Here is a 15,341-nt window from a genome sequence, read left to right on the forward strand (position 1 = left end):
AACACCCTCAGCAAACACCCCTGTGTCCCAGCAGGCGTGCATGGCAGATGGCCCTTCCCCAAATCCTGCCTCCCTGCGAATGGTGCCAGCAGCGGTCCTCAAGGGAAAGATACTCCCAAGATCCGCCTGGCACCTCCTCGGTCTGGAAACAGACAACACCGACTCAATGGGAACCCCAGGCCTGTGCTGTCTGACACCCAAGGGCCACACAGACTCCAGGCCCACCACTGGGTGCCCCTCAGCCCCTGTACCCAAGGCCCGTGTGGGCCCATCCATAGCCTAGACTTCTCCCCAGCTCATTGAAAGCCACTTATCATAGGCCTGTGGCTCCCTCTGGTCCACAAGTTCCAAGTCGGGGTCCATTTCTGGTTCTCCTTGGCTCCCAGGCACCTCCAAACATAATGGGTACTCAGGGAAAATTTGATGAACGAATCAATCAGTCATTAACAATAAGAACAATCGAAACCACGTCGAAGGGCCTTCCACATACCAGCAACTGCACTAACTGAAATGATGCTGCTGGTGATAAGAGTACTAGCTGGTGATGACAGCCAGCACCACTGAGCCATGAGTGCCGGGCTCTTGGCCCCTTGTGCATCTGTGATCTCTATGAACTGTCAAAAGAATCCTAGATCTAAGGCCCAGAGAAGTCAGTGACTTGCCTAAGGAGACCCAATAAGCAAATGAGTATGTTGTACCCCAGCTCAACAACAAAGACACCAGCCACCACTCATGGTGCCCTCACTGTGCATCAGCTACTGTGCCAGGCACGTTACCTGCATGATGTCCTCAGCCTCTCACAACAATTCTCTGAGTTTGGGACAATTATTATTCCCATTTTATACATTAGCCCTTGACAAATGAGGCCCAGAGAGATAAATAACATAAGCCCATCACATGGCTGGAAAGGCAATGGCAATGCTGAGGTTCAAACTCAAGGAGTCTACAGCACAGCAGTTGTGTTTTGCCACTGCGTGATAGCGCCGCTTCTTGGAAACACGGCACTCAGTGTACGTGGCTCCTGTGGGGAACAGAGGAGCCCCAAGGAGAGCAGCAGGGAGCAGGATGAGGTGGGCTGCACTTACCCGGGGCACTGGCGACGTCTGGGTTCCTTTCCGGGGCCCACTGGTCTCTGGCGTGAGGTCACGGTGGTCCATCTGCATGTGGCTCTCCAGGTCTTCGGCACTCTCAAACTTGACACTGCACTCGGGGCAGCGGAGGCCGGCACAGGGCCGGTCGGCGGGCTCGGGTGGGGCCAGGCCACCCACCTGTCCGTTGGCGCTGCGGGCCATGCAGCCGGCACAGAGGCCATAGGGCAGCCCATTGACGTCAAGCTTCACCAGGTCCTGCTTGCTGCGGAACTCCTTGAGGCACAGGGCGCACTTGTAGAGCTTCTGCAGCCCCTGGCCGTTGGGGGAGGACGCCGCCGAGCTGCCTGCCAGCTTCTGCATGTGGAAGGTGCCATGGATCTTGAGCTCAAGCGTGGAAGTGACTGTCTGCATGCAGACCACACAGCGGAAGCCCGTGAGCGAGTTGCGCAGGTCAGGGTGCATCTGGCAGTGCTCAATAAACTCCTCCTCACTCTGCAGGGGCATCTTGCAGATGCGACAGGTGCCCGTGTCCAGGCTCTTGCTGTGGGTCACCTTGTGTTCGGTGAGTGTCAGCAGCGAAGGGAAGCGCTCACCACAGATGGGACACATGTAGTGCTTGGCAGGGCCCCGGTGCGTCTGCAGGTGCTCCCGTAGCCCGTTCTCCGAGAAGAAAGTCCGTGAGCAAACGTTGCACTTGTGGCTGCCCTTGATAAACTCAGCCTTCTTGCGTGAGCCGTCATCCTCGCCCGGCCGGATGTTGTGGTCCCGCAGCCGGTGGTTCTGCAGCAGCACCTCCATGGTGTAGGCCGCCCCACAGATGTCACAGCCGTACATGGGCTCCGATGCATCCACGTCATCCTCACTGGCCTCATGGCTGTTAGGCGCCTCCGGGTTCTTAAGCAGCATGCCCTGCAGGTCAGCAGGCTCAGCTTTCTTGGTGGCCGTGGGGGGTACCCCATTAGCCGTGCCATTCTCGGTCGCAGCATCAAACACACAGTGCTTCTCTCGCAGGTGCTTCTCCAGCAGGATGATGGCATGGAAGGCCTTGCTGCAGAACTTGCAGTTATACTTCTTGCTGTGTGTGGTGATGTGGCACTGCAGCTCCACCTCGGTGCTGAAGGTCTCCCCACAGAAGATGCACTTGTGAGCCTTGGCCGGGTTGCCCAGGTGGCTGTGTTTGACGTGCACCTGCAGGTCAGCCTCCTTGCGGAAGTCCCAGTTGCAGGCCGTGCAGCGGTACATCTTCTTCTCATTGCTGTGCTTCACCGCCAAGTGCACCTGGATGGACACCTTGGAGTCGAAGACCTCCTGACACAGGGTGCAGTGGTACAACACGAAGGTGTGCATGTCCAGCAGGTGCTTCTGCAGGTCATCCACCGAGGAAAATTGCTTGTCGCAGCTCTCGCACACATAGTGGGTCGACGTGGTCATGTAATGCACCGTCAGGTGCTGCAGGAGGGACTCTTGGGAGTCAAAGTCCTCTTTGCACTGGGGGCACGCCTGCTTCCGCAGCAGCAGCTCCAGGTGCAGCTTCAGGTGGGTCTGGAAGCTCTCAAAGTTGGAGAACTTGAGGTCGCACTGATTGCAAGGATACTCCCCATTGGAGATGGAGTTGGCGCTCGCTGAGAGCCGCTGCCGCTTCGGGGAAGACACCTCCACGTCGGATGAGACTGGGCTCTGCTCAGCCTTGGACTTCTTGCTGTGGGCCAGTGGAATGTTCTTGTGGTTCTCCTTGATGTGCTTGGTGAGCTTCAGGATGGAGCCAAAGATGGGGGAGTTGGTGCAGTAGGGGCAGGAATAGACCTCCATGAAGGACTGCGTGGGCTGCACCACCGGAGACTCTAGTTTGGCACTGCCCACACTGCAGTGGGCCTGCTGGATGTGCTCAGTGAGGGAGGACTCGGTAAGGAAACCCATGGAGCACTGGTTGCAGAAGAAGGCGTTATTACCGTCGGAGGGGTTGGCGTTGGGGCCGCAGTGGGAGACACGAATGTGCTCCTGCAGGCTATTGATGTCGGCGAACATCTCGGGGCAGTAGTTGCAGTGGAAGGCGGAGATGTTGCCAAACTGCATCACGGGGTAGGCATGGTTCTTGTGCAGCTTGCGAACGTGCTCATTGAGGTTGTAGAGGGTGGGCATGGAGTCCAGGCAGATCTGACATGTGTGGCTCTGCTGGGGCTTGTCCGCGTGGATGGTCTTCAGGTGGATCTCCAGCACGGCCAGGCTGTTAAAGTCCCGCTTGGAACAATAGGGGCAGCTATAGACCACCTTGGTCCAGCCCTGCCCATCATCCCGCATCTTCTTCTGCCCCCGCAGCGGCTTCAAGGTGGAGTCCGGGGTGGAGCCGCGCTCCACAGAGGCGCTGGAGTCGGGTGTGGCGCTGCTCATGGAGGCCACGCTGCCCAGTACAGGGTCGGGACTGACGCTGTGGTTGCTGGAGTCGGGCTGCCGGTGGCTGTCCAGGTGGCAGTAGACACCTTCCACTGAGGAGAACTGCTCAGGGCACATGGGGCACTTGTGTTTCTGGTTGGCGTGGGCTTGGTGGATATGGGCGAGCAGCGTGTTCTCGTCGACGAAGACCTCAGGGCAGTGGATGCACTGCAGGTCCGCCTTCTCGGACAGCTGCGGGTGGCGGGTGAGCACGTGCTTCTCCAGCTCCTCTGTCTGGCTGAAAGTGTCCTCGCAGTAGTCGCACATGAAGTCGTCCTTCTTGGCTTCCTTCTCCGACTTGGCCAGATGCTCCTTGTTCTTTTTGTGGGCCTGCATGTGGCTCTGCAGCGAGCTGGTGGAGGAGAAGCCGCGCTTGCACACAGTGCACTTGAAGGGCTTGCTGGAGCTGTGGGTCTTCAGGTGGATCTTGAGGTGGTCGCTGCGGGAGAAGGCCGCCTCGCACTCGTGGCAGTGATACTTCTTGTCGCCCGTATGCAGCTTGATGTGCCGGTCGCGGCTCCTCTTGTGCTTGAAGAGGCGGCTGCAGTAGGTGCACTTGAACGGCAGCTTGTCGCTGTGGATCTGCTCGTGCCTCTTCAAGTAGCTCAGGCGGATGAAGGACTTGTCACAGAACTGGCAAGGGTATGGCAGGCCCGTGCCCCCTTCCTCCTCGCCGAGGCCGAGGTCACAACCATCTCCGATCATCTGCGTGGGTGACGCAACATCCTTGCTGGAGGGAGACGAGGCCACCCAGGAGAGTTGTGGGTCGTCATCACCATCTGCAGGAGAAGGCAGAGAGGATATTAGAGGCAATTCCCAGGGCTGCCGAGAAACAAGGACAGAGCCAGCTTCTCGACAGTGCGCGGGCTGAGGCTGTGCAGCTGGCCAACGGCTGCAGGGGGCTGTGGGGAGGGGCAGGGGCCGGAAGCAAGTGGACACCGGGGCCTTCCTGTCTGCAGAGGGCACGCCAGAGGGGTGGCAGATAATGAAGGGGGAGCGCCTTTTCCCTTAACAACACTTGCCTGGACCTGGCAGGACATGATACCCCCCATCAGGGGGGAGGCTCTTGGCCACTTTCCTGATAGGGAAAGGAGGGGCAGCCTGGACAAAGTCACTGGAAACAAACTCACAGACCATCAGTCCCATAGGCCAAAAGGACAAGTCCCGTCACTTGATCCACACCTGGGAGTCAACTCCCCTCAAATCCCTAATCCTGGAGGGAAGGAAATCCCACTGGTCCTTATGAAGACAGGCAAAATTTTGCAACAACAAGAATGCCCTTATCGGATTGGCCATAGAATGCACCATTCTCTGGGGATGGGTGGACTGATGGAGCTGGAATCTGCTGCTTTAGGTAGTAGGCAAGACATAGGAGGTGTGAAATCACAGGGCAAGAGACAGCAGACTCCAATGCTCAGTCGGGAAGTGAGCCTAGGGCACTGAAGAGGCATCTGTGGGTTTCCCGGCCCAGGCCATCCTGAGACCCTTGTTTTCTTTGTTTCCACTGCACCCCTGAATTTGCCCCAACCCCACCCAGGATCAAGAGAGATGGAGAGATGGTGACAGTGATCGGAGGACCAATGAGGACATGGAAGGCCACAGAGCTCAGACCCAGGTGGACCCTTAACTCCACTGTAAAGGCAAGGAAGAGGCAATCCTTGTACAGACTCCAGCGCGTCCCACCCTCCCTGGGGACAGCCCCCACAACCCCCTCGTTTGCTGGCCCGGCCAGCCTCAGAGGAAAACTAAACAAACCTAAGGGTAGGCCGTTTCTGGGAAAACAAAGGCACACAGGACACAGTGAATAAAGCCAGAGAAATTCCCCGGCGGGGGCCGAGCAGAGCCAGCCCGGGCAGGGAGTGAGTTCCAAGGCTCAAGTTTCTCTTCGGCTGGATTTAAAACTTAATAATGAATGAAACAGACCGCAGGCTGCTGCGGGCAGGGGAGAGACAAACAAAAGCTCAGATTCGGCTGTGCTGACCTTGCTCTTGTAACCCCGAGGAAATAAACCACTGCCCCCGCCTCTCCAGCCGCCAGCCAGCCTGGCTGTCTTCAGAAGAGCCTCACAGACGTAACCCAGACGTAACCTTGGCCCAGAGGCAGCCCAGACCTTCAGGAAGGGATGGGGCAGGCGCACCACGCTCCCAGCACAGGTGAACACTGGCACACACATGCACATACACACACACCCACCTACATACACACAACACCCACCATCACACACATTCATTCACACCATCACTCCCACACACTCACACTATCACTCACAAACTTAAATATACATGCACACGCTCATGTACACACATTCACCTGCAGACACACACACACACACACACATCACAGACCTGTGGTTTCCCTACAAGGCTCTCCACACAAGCTGCCTCTGCTGTCCCAGGCCGATCCTAAGACTTAAAGAGACAACAAGGGCTGACTGGGGGGTCTTGAGGGGTCCCTCACAGCTGGGGCTGAGCCTGGTCCTAGGCCCCGCCCCCACCCCCTGGCCCCCGCAGCGCTGACTATGTGAAGATCCACCTGACCCCCCTGGCACCATTGGCACAGCTCAACCGGGATGCATGCGGCTCTCCAAAGCTCGCAGTTCTCCAAAGCTCCCGGCTGCAAGGCTCCCGGCAGCCAACCCACCTCTGAAGCCCAGCTCCCCAGCCTAGCTCAAGGGGCCTCCTGGAACGCCCTCCCAGAGCAGCAGCACCTTCTCCCCCGGGGGCCTCACATGACAGGCTCAGCAGACGGGAAGGATGCAGCAGTTGTGGCCAGCTCCCCAGAAGAGATGCAGTGGGAGGCGCCCCAGCCCCTGCCTGCCAATTCCCAGCTCTTGCCAGCTGGGCTCTGTGGGGCACAGACAAAAGGGACCCCAGGGAGGAGATGGCTGGGGCCAGGGGACCTACTCGGCTCCCGCTCCAGGCCAGGCTGGACTGGCTTCTTATTATTTTGATGTCTTCACTCAGACTCACTCAAGCTGCCATTGAGCCCTTCCTGTGTGCCCAGCACTCAGTGCTGAGTGCTTTCTCGCAACTGCAAATGAGTGGCCAGGTCCACTCCCACTGGACAGACGAGGAAACTGAGGCACGGTCTCAGAGACTTGCTCTGGGAAATGACAGTGCCAGAGACTGATGCCAGGACTGTCCACATTCAGGCCCCTTGATCGTGACGTGGGCCTGGACCAGCTTCTGGGGGGCAAACAGTCAAATAAGACCACTCCTGCATGGGTAAGAAGGGGAGAGGCCCACGTGTAAAGCCTCCAGGGTCTTCAGGACTTGGTCTCCTTGTAGCCTGCCTCATGAAGAGGACTGGGGTTGGCCCATGATTTGCATTTCTGGGAGGGGCTCATCAGGTTTCAGAGAGACACAGGAGCTTGCTGGAGCCCACCCAGCAACTGATGTGTGGAGAAGTCTCAACAACTGGGCAGGTGAAACCACTATCACTCTTGTCCCTAGGACAAGCCTGAACAGATATTTCTGCCAGGGTTCATTTGCTCCTAAACCTTTTGCACCACCTGAGGACCAGAGGACACTCACTCAGAGCCAGAGCCCTCTCAGCTCCTCTATGAATTCATCCATGTCCTGAACATTCCTCTTAACCACTCACTTTATGCATCTGAAAAAAGGGAATCACTGGGAGAAGTGGATGAGAAAAATTAATGGGAGAAAGCACTATTATGCCACTGATATGAAATGTCCAGAATAAGGCACATCTGAGACAGAAGGCAGGTTAGCAGCTGTCCGAGGCTGGAGGTGGGAGCAGGGACTGGCTGCACAGGTGACAGTGATTCTTCTGACATGATGGAAATGGTCTAAAACTAGACTGTGGGTGAAGACTGAACAGCTCTGTAAACTTACCAAAGACAGGCTGAGTTGCTCACTTCAAACAAGTGAATTTTATGGTATGCAAATTATACTTCAATAAAGTTGTTAAACAAAAGCACTATTTTGCCAATAATAAGAATTAGTACTAATTAGTGCCACAAGTGCTAAGAATATTAACAGCTCCATTTATTGAGAACATCCCACGTGCCAGCACTGTGCTAAGTACGTCTATTATCGCAATTAATTTCTATTCATCCTCACAACAACCATATCTGGCTGTCTGCAGTAACATTCCCATTTCTGAGATGAGGAAGTGGGGTTCAGGGAGGTGAGGAACTGGCCCCCAGTACCAAGCCAGATGCCCCAGTTAGTGTCTGGCCAAACTTCACCTTGTAGGAGTACAGAAGCTGGTCCCGAGGCCCCACATCAGTCATTCACCCAGTAGGCTTTGGAAAGGAGAATCTTAACCTGCCCGGCGCCAGAGTACCCAAGGTTCATTGCAGGCTGGCTGCTTGGCTTTATTTTTCTGCAAACAAGTTTTGAAACTAAAGCAAAGCATATTATTCTGGGAGCAACAAGCTGAGCCACTGCTGAGATTATAATCATCTGAATTGAAATGAAAATAAGGCTCCTTAAACTGAAAAGGCCCAATCAGGGAAAATGGGCATGTTGACATATAAAGTCCCAAACTCAGATTGCCCAGTTTAAAGTCTTTTATTCAAAGAACATTCAACCTCGCCTGCTGCCATCCCACCCCCTCCAAATGCATTTTGCTTCGGGGGCACTTAGCTCAGTGCTCTAGAAACAGGCTAGAGAGATAAGCTAGGGCCAAAGCTCAGGATGTGTCTACAGGGGCATCAGCAGAGAAAGCGGTTCTCTTCTCTTTTCTTTTTTTTTTTTTTTTTTTGGCGGGGGCCGGGGGGGAAGGAGTCTCTCCCTGTGGCCCAGGCCGGAGTGCAGTGGCGTGATCTCAGCTCACTGCAACCTCTGCCTCCCAGGTTCAAGCAATTCTCCTTCCTCATCCTCTCAAGTAGCTGGGATTACAGGCACATGTCACCATGCCCAGCTAATTTTTGTATTTTTAGTAGAGACAGGGTTTCACCATGTTGGCCAGGCTGGTCTCGAACTCCTGACCTCAAGTGATCCACCCGCCTCAGCCTCCCAAAGTGCTGGGATTACAGGCGTGAGCCACTGCGCCTGGCCCAAGGTTCTCTTCTCTTACAGCAATGACACTTTCCTCATGCTGGATGCTGGACACCACACACACACCTGCAACTGTGGCCAAGGCAATCCCAAAGTCCCCTCCAACATGAACATTCCAGAACTCAGGAAGAAGGTGTGTTCAAGGAAAGTCCTGTTCAGTCACTACATTTTTATTTTCAAATAAATACTTGCATCGATTTTGCTGTGTGCCAGGCATTCTTCTACGAGTTAATGTGTACTCATTCAATCCTCTCAATAGGCTGAGTTAGGGACTGTTATAATTTCCATTTACAGATGAGAAAACCAGGGCACAGAGCGGCTGAGTGACTTGCCCAGTGCCACACAGCCAGCAGGCAGCAGAGTCAGGATGCAAACCCCCCTTAGTCCTCTTCAGTCAGTGTTTTCACCCACAAGGCTTCACTACCCCCACCACCCCCCGCTTTGGGAGGAGAAGCATGAGAAAATCAAGTGGGAGGTACAATGACTAATGACAGACCCGTGCTTCCCCCGCCCCCCAGAGTAAATGCAATCAAAGAACTATAACAAAAATGAGTTAAAAACACACACACACACTTGCAAAATCGAGATTAAAGTCATTTAAAAATGACTAATCCTGCAAAAAGGCCAAATAGGAAATGGGTTATATGAGGCTTTTGCTGTCTGCTGCAGGAAAAGAAAGAAAACAAGCATAAAAGAGGAGAGAATTTTTGATAAAAATTCAATTAAGTAGAAAAAAGAACATTAACTGGGCTTCAGAACACATCAGCAGCAGAAAGAGCCAGATGATTCCCAAGCTCATGTGGTCACACTTGGTGACCAGCATGGAGCAGGACATGAATTCAGCAGGCTGATGCTACAGTGTGTAAAACTGCCTCGGACACACCTCCTCTAGGCAGAGCAGGGCAAGTGGCCACCCAGAATGGCTGGGAGCCACAGCTCACGGCTCCTCTGTCACAGAGAATCAAGGTCAGAGCTGCTGGAGAAGGCGCTCGGGCCAAGGCAGGAGAGTGACTGGCCCACAGACTCACAGGAGTAGGTGGAAAGGGGAACCTTCCTGCAGTGGGGGGCACACATGGAGGAGGAAATGAACTGCCATCGAAGCTATGCAAGAGGCCCTAAAAAGAACACTAGGGGGACTCTCTGCATTGAGTTTGGGGGGAAGACAGCTGAGCCCAGGAAGTTCCAGGTTACTAGGACATTCCTGAGCTGGGCAGTTCCATCTGTGTGAATAAAAATGACCATCCAGCCGGGCATGGTGGCTCATGCCTGTAATCCCTGAACATCAGGTGGCTGAGGTGGGAGGATCGCTTGAGGTCAGGAGGTCAGGAGTTTGAGACCAGCCTGAGCAATATAGCAAGACCCTGTCTCTAAAAAAAAAAAAAAAAAAAAAAAAAAAAAAAAAATTTAATTACACAGGCGTGGTGGTGTGTATTTGCAACCCCAGCTACTTGGGAGGCCGAGGCAGGAGGATCACCTGAACTCATGAGTTTGAGGCCGCAGTGAGCTATGATCATGCCACTCTAGCCTGGGTAACAAGAGTAAAACTCTGACTCAAAAAAAAAAAACCATGAGCCTACAGAGGGAACAAGAGCTCATCCAGCCATTGGAATGAGGTTTCCATCCCAGTCCGCAGGGCCTCTTGTGCCCAGGACTGTGCTGAATGCTGCAGGGTCGCCTGGGTGCATCTCACCTTGGTCCTGCCCCACGGACATTCCAGACCATGCAAAGGAGAGGCCAAGTAGAGCAAGAAAGGCACCAGTGGGAGTCATGCTGGGGCAACGGGCAGAGTCCATCAGGAGGCTGGGCCTCCACTGCCTCTGCTGGCTCACGGGAAGCTGGAATTCATGCTCTCTATAGCCCCTGCCAGATGAATATAAAGATCACCTTGTACAATACTCCAACCATCAAGACCATCTTCATGATAGACACAAAAAGGCCTTACAGTGCTTCACAAAGTCCCCAAAAAGACTCCTTGCCACTCAACTGTTTCTTCAGAAAAATGAAAATTGCCAAGGAGACCAGTTCCCGACAGGACAAAGCTTTGTAATACACCAAGCAGAGCTTCTCTGCTGCCCCCATCCAGAGCTTCTCTGCTGCCCCCATCCAGAGCTCCAGGAATAGGAATCACTGTGGCCCTTCCCTAAGCTCAGAGGAATGGGACCCTGGACTCAGGAACCAACTACCCAATCCCACATGATACAGATGAAAAAGTTGAGGCCCAGAAAAGAGAAGAAAACTTACAAACCCAGCTAATTGGTAGTGGTTGCCTAGAATCCTGTGTTCAGAAGGATTCCAAGGCCTTATCTCAGGTCCAAAGAAATGAGTGCTGCAATCAACTGATGATGTCTGCCATGAGCAGAGACATGTAGGAATGGAATAGTCAAAGGGCACTGAGCAAACTGGAAAGAGGAGTCTCCTGACTCCCAGTGCTAGATGGTTTCCAGGTTTCCTCTTCTAAAAAAGGAGCTGTCCATTCTCTTTGAGAGATGAGGCTTTGGTGTTCCCAAAATCCTGTTGGTCACAGAGAGACAAGAGGCCCTGACAGATACCGTATGATATGGTTTCGCTGTGTCCTCACCCAAATCTCATCTTGAATTGTAGTTCCCATAATCCCCACATGTGGTGGGAGGGACCTGGTGGGAGGTAACTGAATCATGGGGGCTGTTTCCCCCATGCTATTCTAGCAATATTGAGTAAGTTCTCATGAGATCTGATGGTTGTATTAAGGGGCTTCCCCCTTTGCTCAGCTCTCATTCTTCTCCTTCCTGCCACCATGTGAAGAAGGACGTGTTTGTTTCCCCTTCCACCATGATTGTTAGTTTCCTGAGGCCTTCCCAGCCATGCACAACTGTGAGTCAATTAAACCTCTTTCCTTCATAAATTACCCAGTCTTGGGTATTTATTCACAGCAGCATGAGAATGAACTAATATACTGTAGAACTGTGTTGGAGTCTGGAGAGGAATCTCCAGCCAGAGAGGTCAGCTGTGACATCAGCCGATGGTGAGGGTTGCCCAACGTGGACACAAAGCAGCCCGGACAACCGAGGAGAGCCAGTCAGTGTTTCCTAGAGCCTGGGGTAACAAGAGCTGCAACTCCTGAATATGCTTCAGGGCACACTGCAGATTGTGGTTCCCATAGAGGTAGCCAGAGCCTAACCAGGTGGCCTTCCAGACATGAAATGATCCAAATTGAGCTCAAGGGGCATCTGGGCATATTCCTGATCACTTCTTGGGAAACCAGGGGTACCTACACACACCTGATGCCAGAACTAGCCATCCATCCCAGAATACTCCTCAACTCAATTACATCCCTGCCTATAAAACTAGCATCAGTTTATTGAGGGCAAGAGAGGGTGCATAGCTCCTCCCTCAACTTATTTCACTGATGGAGAAACTGAGGCAACATGACAAGTCACAGGCAGATCCAGTGGTTACTGTTTATGGCACATTTTCTTCTTCTTTTTTTTTTTTTTTTGAGAAGGAGTCGCGCTCTGTCACTCAGGCTGGAGTGCAGTGGCATGATCTTGGCTTCCTGCAACCTCTGCCTCCTGGGTTCAAGCAATTCTCTGCCTCAGTAGGACTCCTGAGTAGCTTGGATTACAGGCACCCACCGCCACACCCAGCTAATATTTGTATTTTTAGTAGGGACGAGGTTTCACCATCTTGGTCAGGCTGGTCTTGAACTCCTGACCTTGTGATCCACCCGCCTCAGCCTCCCAAAGTGCTGGGATTACAGGCGTGAGCCACCACACCCAGCTGTATGACATATTGTCTATGTGCCATGTCCTTTGCCAGCTTTTTCTCAATTGATTCTCACACATTGCCTATGAGGTAGGTACTATTAACAACCCCTTTTTATAACTGTGCAAAGTGACACTCCAAGAAGGAAAGTAACTTCTGAGCACACAGAGATTGCAAGTGGCAGATGCCCCCACCCACTTACTAAGCACCAGGCTACACTGCTTCACCAGGCCCTGGAGCCAGTCCAGGGCCCATATCCCTGCTGGACCTGCTCCCTCTTTCTTGAGGTGCACCATGCACAAGCACAGTACCAGGCCCCGTGACTTGAACCAGGTACAGGTCTTAAGCTTTACAACCCCACCTGCCATTGAGGCAAAGTCAGTGGTGGATGACCAGGCTAGGCTGGGTCTGATGCCAAGCACTAATGAATGTTGCTGGCCTCTTTCCTCACTGGATGGCGGGTAAAGCAGCCTGCTGCTTAAATAGCCTATGCAGAAGCAAACCTGGAGATTGTGGTAGGCAGAATAATAATTACCCCAAAGATGTCCAAGTCTTAACTCCCAAAACATATGAATATGTTACATTACATGGTAAAATGGAATTAAGGTTGACAATCGGCTGACCTTAAAATAAAGAGATTATCCTGGATTATCCACATGGGTCCACTGTAATCACAAGCATCCTTAAATGTGCAGGAGGGAGGGAGAAGAGGAGGTTGAGGTGATGCAATATGAGAAGGACCCAACCAGCAATTACTAGTATTGAAGATGGAAGGAGGCCATATGCCAAGAAATGTGAGCAGCCTCTAAGAACTGGAAAGGCAAGGAAATGGATTTTTCCCTAAGAGCATCCAGAAAGGAATGCAGCCCTGCCAACACCTTAATTTTAACCCAGTGACATCTAGGTCAGACTTCTGACCTACAGAACTGTAAGATACTATTTTTTGTTTGTCGTTTTAAGCCACTGTGTTTATGGTAATTTGTTACAGCAGTAATAGCAAACTAATACAGATTTTGGTACCAGGAGTGGGGTGCTACGAGAACAAATACCTAAAATCATGGAAGTGGCTCTGGAATTGGGCAGCGATCAGAGGGTAGAGGAATTTTGAGGAGTATGATTTATTTAAAAGCCTAGGTAACCTTGAACAGATTAATGGAAACATGGATATTAATGACTCTGTTAATAAAGACTCACAAGAAAGTAAGGAACACATTAGAGAAAACCTAAATCACTTTAGGAAATATCTAAATCATCATGAACAGACTATTAAGAGAAATATGGATATTAATAAAGGCACTGACAGTGAAAGCTTATCAGGAAATCAAAAATATGTTATTGGAAACTGAAGGAAGGGGGATCCTTGATATTTGGTGGCAGAAAGCCATAAGTGAAATTATGACTCATAGTTATGTGGGAAGCAGAACTTTCATGGATAAACTTGGATACTTAGCTAAGTAGATTTCTAAGCAAAATGTGGAAGGTATGGGCTGGTTTCTTCTTGCTGCTAAAAAGAAAAAAGAATAAGAAAAGAACTGTTAAACAGGCCAGGCGCAGTGCTCACACCTGTAATCCCAGCACTTTGGGAGGCTGAGGCGGGCAGATCACCTGAGGTCAGGAGTTCGAGACCAGCCTGACCAACATGGAGAAACCCCGTCTCTACTAAAAATACAAAAATTAGCTGGGCATGGTGGCACATGCCTGTAATTCCAGCTACTCCCAGCTACTCGGGAGGCTGAGGCAGGAGAATCGCTTGAACCCAGAAGGTGGAGGTTGTGGTGAGCCGAGATCATGCCACTGCACTCCAGCCTGGGTGACAGAGCAAGACTCCATCTCAAAAAAAAAAAAAGAAAGAAAAAAAAACTCTAAGAGATTTACTTACAAGAAAGCATGCTCTGGAGAAACAGCCAAAGGTAGGACTGCACATATTGCTAATATCTCAGAAAAATCAAAATGCCAGAGTATTGAGTATTGAGTCACAACAAAGGCTCTTTGGTGAGATTAAGGGTGTGACTCACAGATCTCCTAGATCAAATTAGAGAGCATCTAGGAAATTTGGGGGCATTGCTCTGGAGCAATCTCAGCAAAAGACAAAAGTAGAGAAGGGATTATCCAGGAAATATCTGTGGAGGACCATCTTGAATAATGGAGAAAATACCCATGACATACACAGGAGACTCACAAGGTTCTTGAAAAGTTTATACTGGCAGAAACACTGCCAGCTTGAACCAAAAAGGACAGAGAGAGTACAAGATGAAAGAAGTCTGTTGGACACCCAAAACTTCACAAGCAGGAACAGGTTAATAAAACTACTCAGATGAAAGTACATGCTACCTTTCATGGGGAAAAAAGGGATGACTAAGGGGGCAGAACCTCAAGCCCAGAGGGTGGAGCCATGAGCCATAGTGGATGAGATCACTACTGGACCAGGTTCAGATTCCAGAACTGTGTAACCATGGGCAAGCATATCCCCTCTTTGTGCTTTCATTGCCCCAACTCTTGATAGAATCCGACAAACAGGTCTCTAAGAGGCTTTGTAGCTCTTACAGTCTGTTATCAATTAATGATGTCTGTGCCTGCCCTGGGTACAGAATAAGTCTCAGGTGGTAGGTATCCCAGCTCTCTACTGTCTCCTAGTTCGGGTGGTTTTTTAATTCAGCACATATTTAGGACGCCTGCTCTAAATACCCGGTTTTCCAAAATGTGTAGATGTACCCAGCATTCTTAGGTTTCTATGCTCTTATCTGTCCAATCTCCGTGTCAATTAATTACTGTTTAAACATTAAACGCTAAAGCAACCCTTTACTGCTTTGAAGTACACACACATACACACACACAAACACACACACACACACACAAACACAAACACACACACACACACACACACACACACAGAGAGAGAGAGAGAATCCCTTTAATGGTAACATCAGTACTGCACCTAGATATCTGACAGGAGAAGTGTAAAGGATTAAGCTTGACCCCTGGGACATCAAAAGTCCACCCTGGGAAAGGAAAGGGATGAGGCTATTGGAGGTTCTTTCCTCAGAGGTAGGCCAAG

General features: G+C 51.6%; 1 protein-coding gene across 16 annotated transcripts in view; it reads right to left on the bottom strand.

Annotated features, from left to right (window-relative positions):
• Positions 1–15,341, bottom strand: part of ZNF423 (zinc finger protein 423) — a 371,381-nt gene that overhangs the window by 146,436 nt on the left and 209,604 nt on the right. For all 16 annotated transcript variants that reach the window (XM_054533877.1, XM_024234050.2, XM_024234051.3 and 13 more), the window contains one exon: positions 1,086–4,300. In XM_054533877.1, the coding sequence (XP_054389852.1) occupies positions 1,086–4,300 (3,215 nt within the window). The remainder of the gene's footprint in view (positions 1–1,085; positions 4,301–15,341) is intronic.

This window comes from Pongo abelii, chromosome 18, assembly GCF_028885655.2.
Source record: "Pongo abelii isolate AG06213 chromosome 18, NHGRI_mPonAbe1-v2.0_pri, whole genome shotgun sequence".
NCBI lineage: Eukaryota > Metazoa > Chordata > Mammalia > Primates > Hominidae > Pongo > Pongo abelii.